This window comes from Quercus lobata, chromosome 7, assembly GCF_001633185.2.
Source record: "Quercus lobata isolate SW786 chromosome 7, ValleyOak3.0 Primary Assembly, whole genome shotgun sequence".
NCBI lineage: Eukaryota > Viridiplantae > Streptophyta > Magnoliopsida > Fagales > Fagaceae > Quercus > Quercus lobata.
Genome location: NC_044910.1, coordinates 25,597,341 through 25,611,934, shown reverse-complemented (window position 1 = coordinate 25,611,934; position 14,594 = coordinate 25,597,341). Strand labels below are relative to the sequence as shown.

Here is a 14,594-nt window from a genome sequence, read left to right as displayed (position 1 = left end):
TATGTTACTCTCAAATAAGGTTACTTACATTCCATTCATTTACATTCCTTTGTTTTCAAACATTCAAATAAGGGTACTTAATTCCATTCCATTAATTTATTTTCCATTCCTTTTCCTTACTTATATACATTCAATTCTATTCCGTTCCTTTATGATCATTCAATTACATTCCCTTGTGAACTCCCAAACAAAGCCTAATGGATTTAAATAGCAGGTTTCTCCATGTCTAAATAATCAAAATTCATAAACTAATTTTTTTTTTTTTTTTTGGGTTTTTGATAAGCAGAAACTAGTGTTTTAGGTTAGTAATGAGCAGTAAAGAGATGACCTTCAATTTGGTATATCACATGGATAATGAATCCACTCATTTGACAGTCGAAGTTGTTGGCTAATGCTAATCTATACAGAATTGAACTTGGATCCACTTAGTTATGGGCAGTAGGCCTTGGGCAACGGCCCAATATCTACTATAACTTACCCAAAAATCACACTAAGTTCCAAATTTGTTTTTATTTTATTATTTTGTTTCTTTTTTTAAATTAAAAGCAATAAAACCAAAATCGCGAATAATATCTTTTCACCAAAGGTCACTCTATTACACTTAACTAAAAAATGTATAATTAACTTCCCAAAGTTATAAATCTGTCTCAATGTCCCCTTTACCATTTGTTTTGGTGTTAAAGAGCATCTCCAACAGCAGGCAAACCCAAAATTCTCTCTATTTTAGAGAGTCTAATAACCATAAAATGGTGCTGCAACAACCTTTCTAGAGTGTAAAAAGTTTTTTTTTTTGGTTACTGATAAACAGTCCATCTCTTGGCCTGAAGTGCTATTGTTCACTAGCAAAAGAATAAAATGAAATAAAAAAATTAAAACAATCGATTAAAGTATTTAACTTTTATCTCAAAGTGTACAAATCAACCTACCTCTTTTCTCTCTCAAACGTCTTCAAACTCAAGAAGGAGACACGATCAAAACAAATACAACACACAATCTTTTATATAAAACTAATCAAATTAGAACAAGTAAAAAAGAAAAAAGAAGATAGAGAATGCTAATTTGGCCATCTGGGTGATTGGGTTACATGTCCTTGCAAGTGAGGAGGAGATCAAGTGGTGGTGGAGTCGAATAAAAACAAAAATGTAAATAGAGAGGAGAAGAGTGGGGTATGTGTGGAGAAGAAAAGGAAAGAGAGAGAAAAAAAGAAAAGAAAGAAAGAAGATAGAGATGATTCTAGAAAGTGAAATGTATGGATGAACAAAAATAAAATAAAGAATAAGAAAAAAAATCTTAGGTTAAAGATTTTTTAAAAGATTTGCCCAAGACTAATGTAAAATTGATAGATTTCAAATTATAATAAAGACTAACATAAATAATAATGCAAGCATAAAATTTAAAATTATATGATCCCCCAACTTACTATATCATTGTCATAAATGCTCTATGAGAGTTGTTAAAAAATTATCATTGGAAAAATTTTAAATGTTATAGTCGGGAGATTTAAAAAATTTAGCCGTTGGGAATGAAGGAAGATTAAGAAAATAATAAAGAAAGATTAAGAAAAAAATTAAAGAAAGAATGAAGATATAATATTTAAATGAGATAGATAAAAATAAAAATAAAAAATTAGTTAGAAAGTGTATTTGTAAAAGTAGGTAGGTAAAAGACAATAAGCAAAAGGAACTATAGTACTCTCCAAATAAGACAAAAGTTTGGAGAGGCTGTACTCTCCAAATTTAGTCTTTTAATACTAAATTTCATTAAAGTTAATTGAAAAATAGACAGCATGAGGTTAAGTATACTATTTTTTTTAAATAGAGAATCATTCTTATGTTTTAACAATTCAAGGAATGAAGTGTAATCAGAGTAATAATTTAAGCTGAAAGGAAGAGTGTAATTTCTCCAAAATCAAGAAAGAAGGAGGAAAAGGTTTCATTAATGAGAAAAATATAAAAAAATTAATTTTTTGTTTACACTCTATTTGTTTCAACGTTAACATTTTCAAGAAATTAATCATTTTTCTAAGAACATTTTCAATAAAATTATCTTATTTTTCTTTGTGAGGTAGTAATCTTAAAATAAATTGAAAATTTATCACTTGAATTTCCTTATGTAGTTTAATGTAAGATAGAATTATTTTCTTTATTCAACTTAGCATGAGATAAAGTTCTTTTTTTAAAAAAAAAAATAGCAAAAACAACTATATTTCATCTCAAATTAAGCTAAACTAGTCGCTAACCTGTGCGATGCACGGGAAAACTATTAGAAAATAATAAAGCATGCATATATTAAAAGACAATTTAAGTTCATGTGTGCTTGCAAGGGATACATACCTAAATAGTTCTTGCGATAGAAATAAAAGCCTTATCTTTGAGATAAAGAACTGATATAAACAAACTAATCTTACATAAAACAAATTAAAAAAAAAAATATATATATATATATATATAAAACTGATGTCACGGGAAATTCAGCCACATAGTAGTAATATATAAATCTCTTAAAACCTAAACCTAAACCTAAGGACTAAATATTTATGTGCCTTCTCTTGCTTTCCTAATGTATTTGGTTAAAAACATAAAATTGATGTCACGGGAAATTTAGCCACATAGTAATAATATATAAATCTCTTAAAACCTAAACCTAAACGTAAGGACTAAATATATAAACAAACTAATCTTACAAAAGCTGAACTTTATAAGCTAAAATCTATACCGTGAGTTGTAGATCTTGAATGCTATACCGTGCGTTTAGGGCTTCCTACATCTGGAGAGAGAGAGAGTTTGCAGAAATCAAAGAAAATCTCTCTATAGCTTAAGAAACACAATATACTAAAATCAAAGAGATAAAATTTTCAAAAGGACAAAATATTATAGATAATTTAAAAGAATTTTGGTTTAATTCTTGAACACCGCAACTCCATAAAATTCATACTAATAATAATATTTTATGATAACGCAGTTAGAATTTTGGTTTAATTCTTGAACACTGAATTGGAAATTGATTATATAAGTATTCAATGGTGAACAAAGTACTATGTATTAATTAATATATAAACAAAACTAACTTTACAAAACCTGAACTTTATAAGCTAAAATCTATATTGTGCATTGTAGATCTTGAATGCTTTAGGGCTTCCTACGTCTGGAGAGAGAGAGAGTTTGCAGAAACCGTAACTTTATATTTCTTAACTTGAGAGAGGGGTAAGATTGCTAGGGTTTTGAGGAGTTATAATTTTTATTTATTTTTTATTTTTTAAATATTGTGTTGACGTGGAAAATTGTGGTGCCAGCAAAGACTTCGGTTTTATATATATATATATATATATATATAGATAAGGGAAGTTAAGAAATAATTTCTCTTTGACCCATTTTTTTTAATACTACTAAACACAAGTAAATGCAAAGAACTATCTTTACATAAGATTTTTCATTGAAAAAAAATGGAGTTAGTGAAAAATAAAAACAAAATTAATGAAGAAAAAAAAGAAAGAAAAGTTTTCCATCAAAATCAGAAGAAAAGTTTACTTCATCCCAAAAAAAGAAAAAAGAAAAAAAAAGTTTAAGTTGGGGCCTTGGGCTATACAAGCCCAGCCCAGAGTAACTAACACTATTACCCCAATGATCTAATAATCCACTTATCAAACCTTACTGTCTTTACTTTTCTTATTTTTGTCTCTCGGCTCTCGGCTCTTGTTCCTGCGGTGCTGTCTTTGGTTCTCAAAACAAACAGGTGCTCTCTCTCTCTCTCTTAGGGTTTATCTTAAGTAACTCTGTTTGGTTGCCGAGAAAATGTGAAAATCAATCGGTTATTTAAATCAAACATTCTATCATAGATCCCTAACCTTATCTCGTTTTTTCTTCGTACAGTTTAGCTTTTTTTTTTTTTTTTTTTTTTTGTAGGTATGCATTTCTGATTTATTTTAATTTTAATTTTCAATCAAAGAATTATTGGCTACTGGACTTTCCAGAGTCTTCGCTCGAGGCTAGTATGACTTACATCAAACTTCTGATTTTAATTTTGTAGCTTAGCTGAGAAATTTGAGTATAATATTGTTGGATTTTATTGAATCAGTTTTATTATGTGAAGGGTAATTTTGATTTTCAGTTTTTGATGCTCTTTTGCTCTGACTTAGATTGGCCGAGTAAATGTTTTTAAGACCCAGTAGAGTGTGTTGGTTAATGTATATGTTATGTGGATTCTTTTATAAGTAAGAATGAAATCTGTTATTTTTTTTTTTTTTTTAAGTTCTTTATATTTATAATCTTTTCACAATACCCATAAGGGGTTGTAAAGATTTTTGCATACTTGTGTGCTTTTAACTGTTTTGTGGGGGTAAGTGCTTATCTTGTTCATGGTATTGTGTGATGCAAAATGGAGAACCAGGGATGTTTTTATCTAGACACTTCAATCTGATTTGTTAATTCACTGAAGAATCTGAAGCTTTTGTTTCTGTTTAAAATGCAGTTTCTGGAGATTTGTAATCTGTTGAATTTAACCAATTTCTGAGAATGGGATCTCGTTTCTGGACATCCCAGGTACTTACCTTTTATTTTGATACCTTGCTAGTCTCAATTACTCTATTCTTTATTATGTTTAAACTTTAAGAACCAGTTTTGATAAAGGTTGTTATAAAATCCTTTTTATTGACAGGGTGGCAGTGATTCTGAAGAGGAAGAAAGTGATTATGATGAAGAGGTTGAGAATGGGGGACCTGCTGATGCTAGCACTGAAGCTGCTAATACAAGATACCTTAAAGGGAATGCTGCCAGTGATAGTGATGAATCTGATGACCAAAAGCGGGTTGTCAGGTCTGCAAAAGATAAGCGCTTTGAGGAAATGTCAGCTACGGTTGACCAGATGAAGAATGCGATGAAAATAAACGACTGGGTTAGCTTACAGGAAAGTTTTGATAAGATAAATAAGCAGCTGGAGAAAGTCATGCGTGTCATAGAGTCTGACAAGGTCCCTAACCTTTACATAAAAGCACTTGTGATGCTGGAGGACTTCCTGAGTCAGGCTTTGGCAAACAAGGATGCAAAGAAGAAGATGAGCAGCAGCAATGCCAAGGCCTTGAACTCAATGAAACAGAAACTTAAGAAAAACAACAAACAGTATGAGGATATGATTACTAAGTGTAGGGAAAATCCTGCAAGTGAGGAGGAAAGGGATGAGGATGACGAGGAGGACGAGGATGAAGAAACTGATTCAGAGATTGAAGAGGATCCGACAAAGATTGAATTCAAAGATTCTGAGGATGATGATGATGATGATGACAAGCTTGGGGATAGCCAAGATGGTGATGATGGAGAGTGGGAGAAGAAGATGAGCAAGAAAGATAAGCTCATGGATAAACAATTTAGGAATCCTAGTGAGATCACATGGGATACAGTTAACAAGAAATTCAAGGAGGTTGTGGCTGCTCGGGGTAGGAAAGGAACTGGAAGATTTGAGCAGGTTGAGCAGCTTACTTTTTTGACCAAGGTTGCCAAGACCCCTGCTCAAAAACTGGAAATTCTATTCAGTGTTGTCTCAGCGCAATTTGATGTCAATCCAGGACTTAATGGCCATATGCCTATAAATGTATGGAAGAAATGTGTGCAGAACATGCTTGTGATATTGGACATTCTTGTTCAGTATCCCAACATAGTGGTGGATGATATGGTGGAACCGGATGAGAATGAAACCCAGAAGGGACTAGAATATAATGGCACTATCCGGGTTTGGGGGAACCTGGTTGCCTTCGTTGAAAAGATAGATGCTGAGTTTTTCAAGAGCTTACAATGCATTGATCCCCACACTCGTGAGTATGTTGAGAGACTCAGGGATGAGCCTATGTTTTCGGTTCTTGCTCAAAATGTGCAGGATTATTTAGAACGGGTTGGGGACCTCAAAGCTGCTGCAAAGGTTGCGTTAAAGCGGGTTGAACTCATCTATTATAAGCCACAAGAGGTTTATGATGCCATGAGAAAACTGGCTGAGCAGACGGGAGATGGAGATAATGGAGAAGTAGGTGAGGAGCCTAAAGTGGTTGAAGAAAGTAGGGGGCCATCTGCATTTATTGTTACTCCAGAGCTTGTGCCTCGGAAACCCACCTTTCCAGAGAATAGCAGGACAATGATGGATTGTTTGGTGGCCCTCATCTACAAGTTTGGGGATGAGCGGACTAAAGCAAGAAGTATGCTATGTGATATTTACCACCATGCTCTTCTAGACGAGTTTTCAATTTCACGTGACTTGCTGCTAATGAGTCATTTACAGGACAGTATTCAGCATATGGACATATCTACACAGATCCTTTTCAATAGAGCCATGGCACAACTTGGTCTATGTGCTTTTCGGGTTGGATTAATTACCGAGGGCCATGGCTGCCTTTCTGAACTATATTCTGGAGGAAGGGTAAAGGAGTTGCTTGCACAAGGTGTTTCACAAAGCCGATATCATGAGAAGACTCCAGAACAGGTATTGATGTTTGCTTCTGTTTATTTGTACATTAATCCTTATTTGCCACTCTTCTCTCTCTCTCTCTCTCTTTTCGAATTTTTAATATTTAAAATTAGAAGCTTGTAGCCTAACAGGTCAGACTTGTAAATTGCATAGACCTTGGTTGATACAGTATGATTGCAACCTTTCATACCATGTGAGGTTTTGTCTGAATGCTTTTTGGGTTTAATTGTTTTCTATTGTTTGTCTATACAGACATGCAAACATCATGGTAGATGGAGGAGTGAAAGTAATAAATGATGATAAAATTTTATGATATGGTGATTACATTTAAGGTTAAGAAAAAAGTGAATTTAGATTTTGACTTATAAATGAATTTAGGCCAAGAGCCTTTGGCACCTCCCAAGTGTTTCCAATGGAAACATCCAGGGTTCAAGTCCCCACTTCCCCATTGTAACTATCAAATTATAAAAAATTAAAAGAATATAAAAATTTTAATGTGAGGTTAGCTGCAATTCTGTTGTTTAGATTCCATTCATCTTGTGTATGATGATGAAAGCCTGTAGGCTGTGTAGAATGTGTTGTATGAGACTTATTTTGTTGGTTATTCCATATGAAATTAGAAGGTCTGCATCTCTTCTTGTAAATATTGTTGTTGAATTAGCTTCTGTACATCTTCTCTGTTAAGAAAAAAAAAAGAATTTAGATTTTGACTTATAAAAAAAAAAATTACATTTTGATGTGAGGTTAGCTGCAATTCTGTTGGTTAGATTCCATTCATCTTGTGTATGATGATGAAAGCCTGTAGGCTGTGTAGAATGTGTTTTATGAGACTTATTTGTTGGTTTTTATTCCATTTGAAATTAGAAAGTGTTTCTTGTAAATAGTATTGTTGGATTAGCTTCTGTATGTCTTCTATGTTATGTAAGTCGGTGCATCTATGTATGTTATGTCCAAGGACTCACTGTTGTAATTGTCTCCCCCCCCACAAAAAAAACTCAGGAAAGGATTGAAAGGAGACGTCAAATGCCATACCATATGCACATAAATCTTGAGCTCCTGGAGGCTGTCCATCTGATATGTGCTATGCTGCTGGAAGTACCGAACATGGCAGCTAACATTCATGATGCAAAACGCAAGGTCATAAGTAAGACTTTTCGGCGGTTGCTTGAGGTGAGTGAGAGGCAAACATTTACAGGTCCCCCAGAAAATGTCAGAGACCACGTAATGGCTGCCAGCAGGGCTCTTAGCAAGGGAGATTTTGAGAAGGCATTTGATGTTATCAAGTCCCTTGATGCGTGGAAGCTCCTAAGGAATCGAGAGAATGTCCATGAGATGCTCAAGGCTAAGATCAAGGAAGAGGCTCTGAGGACCTACCTTTTTACCTACTCCTCATCCTATGATTCCCTGAGCTTGGATCAGCTCACCAAACTTTTTGACCTCTCAGATGCCCAGATTCACAGTATTGTCAGCAAGATGATGATCAATGAGGAGCTCCATGCAAGTTGGGATCAGCCAACTCAGTGCATTGTTTTCCATGATGTTGAGCACACTAGGTTGCAGGCTCTGGCATTCCAGCTAACAGAGAAGCTCTCGGTCCTTGCAGAAAGTAATGAGAGGGCAATAGAATCAAGGCTAGGTGGTGGTAGTTTGGATCTGCCTCTAAGGCGGAGAGAAAACCAGGATTATGCTGCTGGAACAGCTGCTTCTGGAGGTAGGTGGCAAGACAATAACATGTCTTTCACTCAGGGAAGGCAAGGTGGTGGCACTGGGCGTACAGGATATGGTGGTGGAGGGAGACCTTGGCCTCTAAGCCAAGCTGCTGGAGGTTATTCAAGGGACCGCACAGGTCAGTCACGAGGCAACAGTGGTGGCTATCAGGGTACACGGTATCAAGATGCTGCATATGGAGGGTCAGGGAGGACTGCTTATCAGAGTGGTTCAGCTGTGAGGGGATCCCAAATGGATTCTTCAACTCGCTTGGTCAGTCTGCACAGAGCGGTTCGTTCATAGGGTAGTAAGATTACTGGAAGAGAAGACAATTCTGATTAAAAGTTCTTGCATTTTAGATAGAAAGCTTATTCCGTCGGTTCTGAAATTTGTTTTATTTTCTTAATTTATTTGAATGTTTCATCAAATTTTGGGACAAAGGCTTTGTTATTGTTGTATTATTTGAATTTTTCTTCAGAGGTGGTCTATCTTCTAAATGTCCAAACTGAAGTTGGAACTTTGTAAGGTGGATTTTTGTATGCTGTCTATGACAGCACTGCAACATGTTTTGTTTCTTCAGTTGCTTGTAATATTAGTTTACTTCTATGAGATGGACTGGTTTTGTCTGGCAGATTTCTTATGAATTTTACTTAATTATTTTTCCTGAACAGTTGGAAAAAGCCCTATTGTGCTGACCTGAATCATTTGGGTAAGTCTTAGTTGGGTTTTGGTTTACAAGACTGCCAAAAAAAAAACTTATGAGTTGAGAAATAGTGTACCTTTTTATAGGGGAGAGAGAGATGTGTACCTTCTTCTAAATGTTGGGTTTTGGCGGCAATGAAATTGAAATCTGGGTGAAGCAGGCAAGCGGTTTGGAATGGACCATTTGATTTTGGAATAGACTTCAGCAAGATTCACTTAATTGTCATAACTTACCAAAGGAAGCTGTGGAAGGGAATACAAAACTAAAAATTGTGGGTGTAAAAGCTTATCCATTTTGGATGGATAATCGAGCAGAGCCTATGAATTCTTGAGCCTTGAGCCTCTTCGCTAGCTCAGTTTTATTTATGATGGGCAAAGTTATCGATGTTGTGCAAATCTTCTAAAAAGGCGTAATGGCTCTATGATAGGCTTGCAATCAAAACTAGTTAGGCATATTAGCGAGCAATTTATTAATTAGTGTATACAAATGGGCTTTTCTCAACTAATTAGGCATATTAACCCAATTTTATTGTTTGGATTGAGGGGGAAGGAAGGGAAGCAGAGTAGAGTAGGGTAAAATTAGCCCAAAATTAACCTATTTTCAGCTCACTCTATTCTATTCCCCTCTACTCTTCTTCCCTCCCCCCTCAATCCAAACAAGCCCTAAAGTTGGGCCTGTTAAATAGGTTTAACAAACTTGATGACCAACCTTGAACTAGTTAATTTTCGACATACAAGTAGAAAAGGAGGAATATTAAGCCATCCCTGCGAAATTCATAACATTTCGACATAACTGGCCTTTCTCCAAAACGTTTATCTCTATAATACTTATGTGATCTTCTATGCTTACATCCAGCAGTGGGGCTGGTTGAAAATAATGTTTTCTTGTTGCAAGCAGCATATTTGAGCAAGCTGTGAGAGAGCTTTACATCGTACCTTGAGCAGTAGAATTTAGTGAACAGCTGAGGTACTCATTCTTCAACGATGCTGGGGTGTTTGCGATTGCAGATCCTTCATAGTCCCTTCCTCATTATCTGTAAGCTAATTTTTTCAGTAGGGTTGAAAACCTGAGCAATTGTAGTAAAGTCAATGGCAATCAATTCTCATTATCTTCTATACGTCTGAAGGTACAAACTGTCACCACAGATGACTTACACAAAATAATTATAACCCCCCTCCCCCCTAAAAAATGAAAGGCTCATTAAGGATTTAGATACTCTCTTTTTTGGCTTACAACAAGTGAAGTGGGAGAGCTGGACAATATCATTGAGTCACGAGGCTTTTTTGTAGATTCAGATACCTTTCAGATCACTAAGTATGTTTCCCCCTCTACGAACAGCAAATATGGCCTGAAGGAAGAGAATGAAAGTTCAGAATGATATACATAACATTGGGATTTTGAAGTGGAAATGGAATGAGGAAGAAGCTCTCAAAATTTGAGGAAAGGGTTCAAGTAATACTTGGGAGTTCAACCATACAACAAGTAGGGAAGCAGCAAAGCTCAGAGAAACAGCAAAATGTGGACACCACCAGAAGAAGCAACAGCTTTGTGTAAAGCCTTCTCCTCCCCAATGAATTTTTAAGCTATTCAACGTTCCATACTCTCCAAAGGCATCTCACCATATTAACAGTAGGCAGACTGGCAGAGAACAATGTCAATAGTAGTATTGCTCCTCCATGGTGAATAGAATTAGTGCCTCATTTTATCACATGTAATAGGTAACATGAGGCCATCTTTGACTAAGGGAATATAGAAAAGGAAATTAAAAAAAGAAAAAAGAAAAAAGAAAAAAAAAGAAAAGAAAAAAAGAGGAGCAAAAAGGATTCCCCAACATCATAAACTAAAAGAGCTAAATATAAAATGATGTTACAAAGCAATTGAAAAAAAAAAAAAAAATTGTTTTCTAGTAAGGTGAATGACTTTCATTTCTTGATTAATAATATTTTCTTTAAACAAAATTGCCTAATTTCCAGGCCTAACATTAACTTTCAGCTTTGCTAGTGCCATTTGCAAGATTTGAAGTCTCCATTGTCTCTTGACTGTCCTTGTTCTTGATGTGGGCTTCATCCAAGGCATTTGCTAGATTTGAAATCTCCGCATTCTCTTCACTATCCTCCTTGTTCTTGGTGTGGACTTCTAATGGCCCCAGTTTTGCTTCAAGATCCTTGACTTTGGAGGTTAAAGATCTCACATTTCGAGCTTCTGCTAGCTGATTGGATGATGCTGCCTGTCACATAACATGAAAGTTTCTGATATTAAATAGATTATAGATGTAAAGGAGCAGTTGGTATATCAAACTTGTATAAAGATTACGGCATCTTATAAGTAAAGGGAAGCTGAAGAGAGAATGTAAGCACAGTAGGGGTTTATTCATAGATTATTTTAGTAAGACAAGCAATCAATATTTTGGCCACCATTTCTTCAAACTTAAGTTTATAGAAAGCCTGCACAAACCTAACCTGTTCTTTTCAAACTTATTCCTGTCAATATATTTTATTAGCACTATGACATCTTGTGATTTCCTCCAACAAAAATGAAACATTAAAAAAAAAAATTCAAAGACAGGCTTGGGGGGGAGGAGATTCATGTCTAATGGAGGAAAATGAATGCATATGGGGGAAGTAGATAAGATACTTCCATCTGATGGTTGACAACCAATCATTGATGTTCAACATATAGTAGCATCTAGAGATCTTTAATTAATGCCAAGATTTGCTTTGAATTTGCATTATGCATTCTAGAGCCATCCCCTTGATGACATGCATTTTCTGGAAATTGTATCTTTTTTCCCCAGGTGGTAGTACCAAATACTGAGAAGCCACAAGTAGCGTTTTTTGTTGCATAGTACCAAACATGTTCAACTAAACAATTTATATGTAAAAATAGGGGCACCAACATTGGCCACATTCCAAAGATGGAGAAGTCAAAAAAGATTCAGGGATAAACATATATAAAAGTTAAAATAGTTTATAATTTGGAGCTTTTGCAAATGCCAATGCTGTAAATTTGAACTTTTCTAATATCTTCATAATCATAATGTCAAAAAAATTGTACAATTTGCAGGTTTCTGAGAAAACATGAGCAACTTGGACAAATCTAGAAAATTCTTAACAAGTACGAACACATGCAGTTTCTAGTCCCATTTGCATTAGGCAAATAAGGATGTATAAAATAGATAAACTGGTGAAGTGTTGGGTTTCAGGTTAATTTCACACAAGTTGTGACATCCTTAAAAGTCTTAGGACTTTTAGGTGTGTTACTTTGGCTTTACCAGGTCTTACTCAATTTAGATTTAAACTAGAAACTCATTTCATGAAAATTACACAATACCAAGCAGACAAAGGTTTTTTGTAATATATATATTCTTTTTGGTGGTAAGTTAAAATATGTTTTTGTTTTAGTAGAGAACTGGTGAATGCAAAGTGTTCGTGCATCTAATTAAAAATAACGAAAGAAGAAGAAAGAAAAGGAAGCCATTGAAAAGAAAAAATTGCCTCTTAAGCGTTGAGAATAGATGAGTCATGACAGAAAAATTATAGTTCTTAAGCATGTCACACTTAAAGATATAGTTTTCTTTATCACATACTATCAGCGACTATTTATGTTATAAAAAGATAAAATAAATAAAGAACAGAAACATTTCCATATACATTTTAACGCTCACCTTTTCTAGTTGCTCCACCCGTCGCTTCAGATCCTCTTCAGAAGCTTCTTTGTGAATACCTTGAAGAATATGTAGCAAGTGCAAATGTATTGTGTCTGAACAATGTTGTTCAGTCATACAGTGAGGGATAGTGGATTGACAACCCACTGCATAGAAAGGGCAGTTCACAAGCTTCATCTTACAGACAGTGATGCAATGCCTGTCCATCTCACGTCTCCTGATGTTGTCTGAGCACTTCTGTTCACATGGAATTATCTTGAAGGGACAAGCTGAATCATGCTTCTCCAAGTGACTGGCACAAAATCTGGCATTACAACCTTCATTTTCACAGGCCATAGGTCTAAAGCTGCAGAGGGAAACATGCTGAGCAAGCTCTTCTGCAGAGTCGAATTTCATATTGCAGTGAAATGCATTCTTGAAGTCAACATTCTTGAGCAAAGTCTCTGCAATTACTTCCCTCCCATCCAACAACCAAAACCCATTTATCTCCATCTCTTGCACAAAATCATCTATCTTGTCTTCCCTCTTTTCACTCAGTAGCCATCCCGAAACCCGACTAAACAAATTCCTCTTTGAGCTTGCAAACTCATCAACAAAGTCAGAAATAAGATCGTAGGGATGGTCCGGTGCTCCAGACTCAAGAACACCTTCTACGATAACAGATTCAGCGACAAAAGTTTCGCTTCTCTGATTAAGATAATCCACCAATTCTTTTCTCATATCAACAGCTACAGAAGCAGGGCTCTTGAAGATATCACCTGTTGTGTTGTCAACACAAGCTGTAGCTAATCCTGGGAGGAACTCTTGAGCTATCTTGTGAACTATTTCTGTATCAGCAAGATCACATTTGAATGCCGGGCCTCCTTCTTTCTCATCATCAATCTTCTCTGTTACAAATTCCACATCATTTGCAGGAAGATCCATGCTCAAAGATACCTATAAACAATTCCAGCTACAAAATTTATTAAAAAAAAAAAAAAAAAAAAAAAAACCCAATTCTTTTTTAATGATGTAGGACAAGTTAGAAAAATTACAACATAAATCCAATCATCAATCAACAGCCAGGGGACACACCATTCAAAAAGTATATACATAAAAATGAATGTACATTGCAATTTCAACTTAATAAACCAGAGCAATGAATATGATTAATTAATTAATTAATTTATTTTTTGATACACTGATTTTCTTTTTAGACTTACATACCTAATTTCTAAGGAATTTCAAGAAATTTCTACAACCACCATGAATATATTTTTTTTTTTTTTCAGATTTCCAAACAACCCCCCCCCCCCAAAAAAAAAAAAAAAAAAAAACCCAGATAGAATTATAAGAAACTGTATCTATATTCATTATTAAAATATTTGAAATACCTAGATTTGTTCAAAGTGTTTGAAGATCTGACACGAAAGCTTCACAGGTGACTTGAAGTGACCAATTACGTAAATTCTGCAGCACCCAATTGACCCTAACAAAATTTAAAAACAATAATAAGTGACCATTTCGTTTTCAGAGAATTTATATAGACCCAGATAATACTATATTTTTTAAAAGGAAAAAAATTAATTAAAAAAATGGGATGTACCTCTAGATTTGGCGCAATTTCGCATTTGGGTTTAGGCTCTTGAATGAAGCTAAACAATAGGATTACATTAACGACTCCAGCTAATTTTGGCAGAGAGCGACGTCATCTCTGTGTTTTTTAACCCAACTGTTTTAACGGTAGCTCTTAGTTTACTAAAATACCCCGAATTCCCGCTTTGACAACTATTGCGCGCAGCATACTGTGAATGACACTCTGTTACTTTGTCTACCACCCACAGTAAGTCAAGTCAATATCTGTGAAAAATGAGTGAGATGGTGGTTCTAGAAATTTTTTTCAATATGTTTTTTAAGAAGCAATACAATCTAATATAATCTAATAAAAAGAGAAATTTGTATTTTGAAATTCATATTTTTTTCAGGATTATATATTTTATCTTTTACAAGTTTTTATATTTTAAAATCGTTGTATGATAGTCTCATTATCAATATTATAAATTAAATCTTTTTTAATGTACACAATCAAGTAAT

The 14,594-nt window shown here is 34.8% G+C and overlaps 2 protein-coding genes across 3 annotated transcripts; one reads left to right on the top strand and one right to left on the bottom strand.

Annotated features, from left to right (window-relative positions):
* Window positions 1-3,642: 3,642 nt before the first annotated feature.
* LOC115952679 (eukaryotic translation initiation factor 3 subunit C-like) lies at window positions 3,643-8,794 on the top strand. Its single transcript, XM_031069878.1, has 4 exons — window positions 3,643-3,732; window positions 4,468-4,538; window positions 4,654-6,462; window positions 7,447-8,794. Exons 2-4 carry the CDS (start codon window positions 4,512-4,514, stop codon window positions 8,455-8,457), a joined length of 2,847 nt encoding a protein of 948 aa, XP_030925738.1. The 5' UTR covers window positions 3,643-3,732; window positions 4,468-4,511; the 3' UTR covers window positions 8,458-8,794.
* Window positions 8,795-10,263: 1,469 nt separating this feature from the next.
* On the bottom strand, window positions 10,264-14,256 carry LOC115952244. Of its 2 annotated transcripts, XM_031069335.1 has the most exons (4): window positions 14,107-14,255; window positions 13,895-13,989; window positions 12,522-13,457; window positions 10,267-11,084 (listed from the first exon to the last, which is right to left on the bottom strand). In XM_031069335.1, the coding sequence occupies exons 3-4, from the start codon at window positions 13,443-13,445 to the stop codon at window positions 10,839-10,841; spliced, it is 1,170 nt and encodes a 389-aa protein (XP_030925195.1). In that variant the 5' UTR covers window positions 13,446-13,457; window positions 13,895-13,989; window positions 14,107-14,255; the 3' UTR covers window positions 10,267-10,838. The 2 variants fall into 2 exon arrangements, with proteins under 2 accessions (XP_030925196.1, XP_030925195.1); XM_031069336.1 differs by lacking the exon at window positions 13,895-13,989 and having other exon boundaries at window positions 10,264-11,084; window positions 14,107-14,256.
* Window positions 14,257-14,594: the final 338 nt, after the last annotated feature.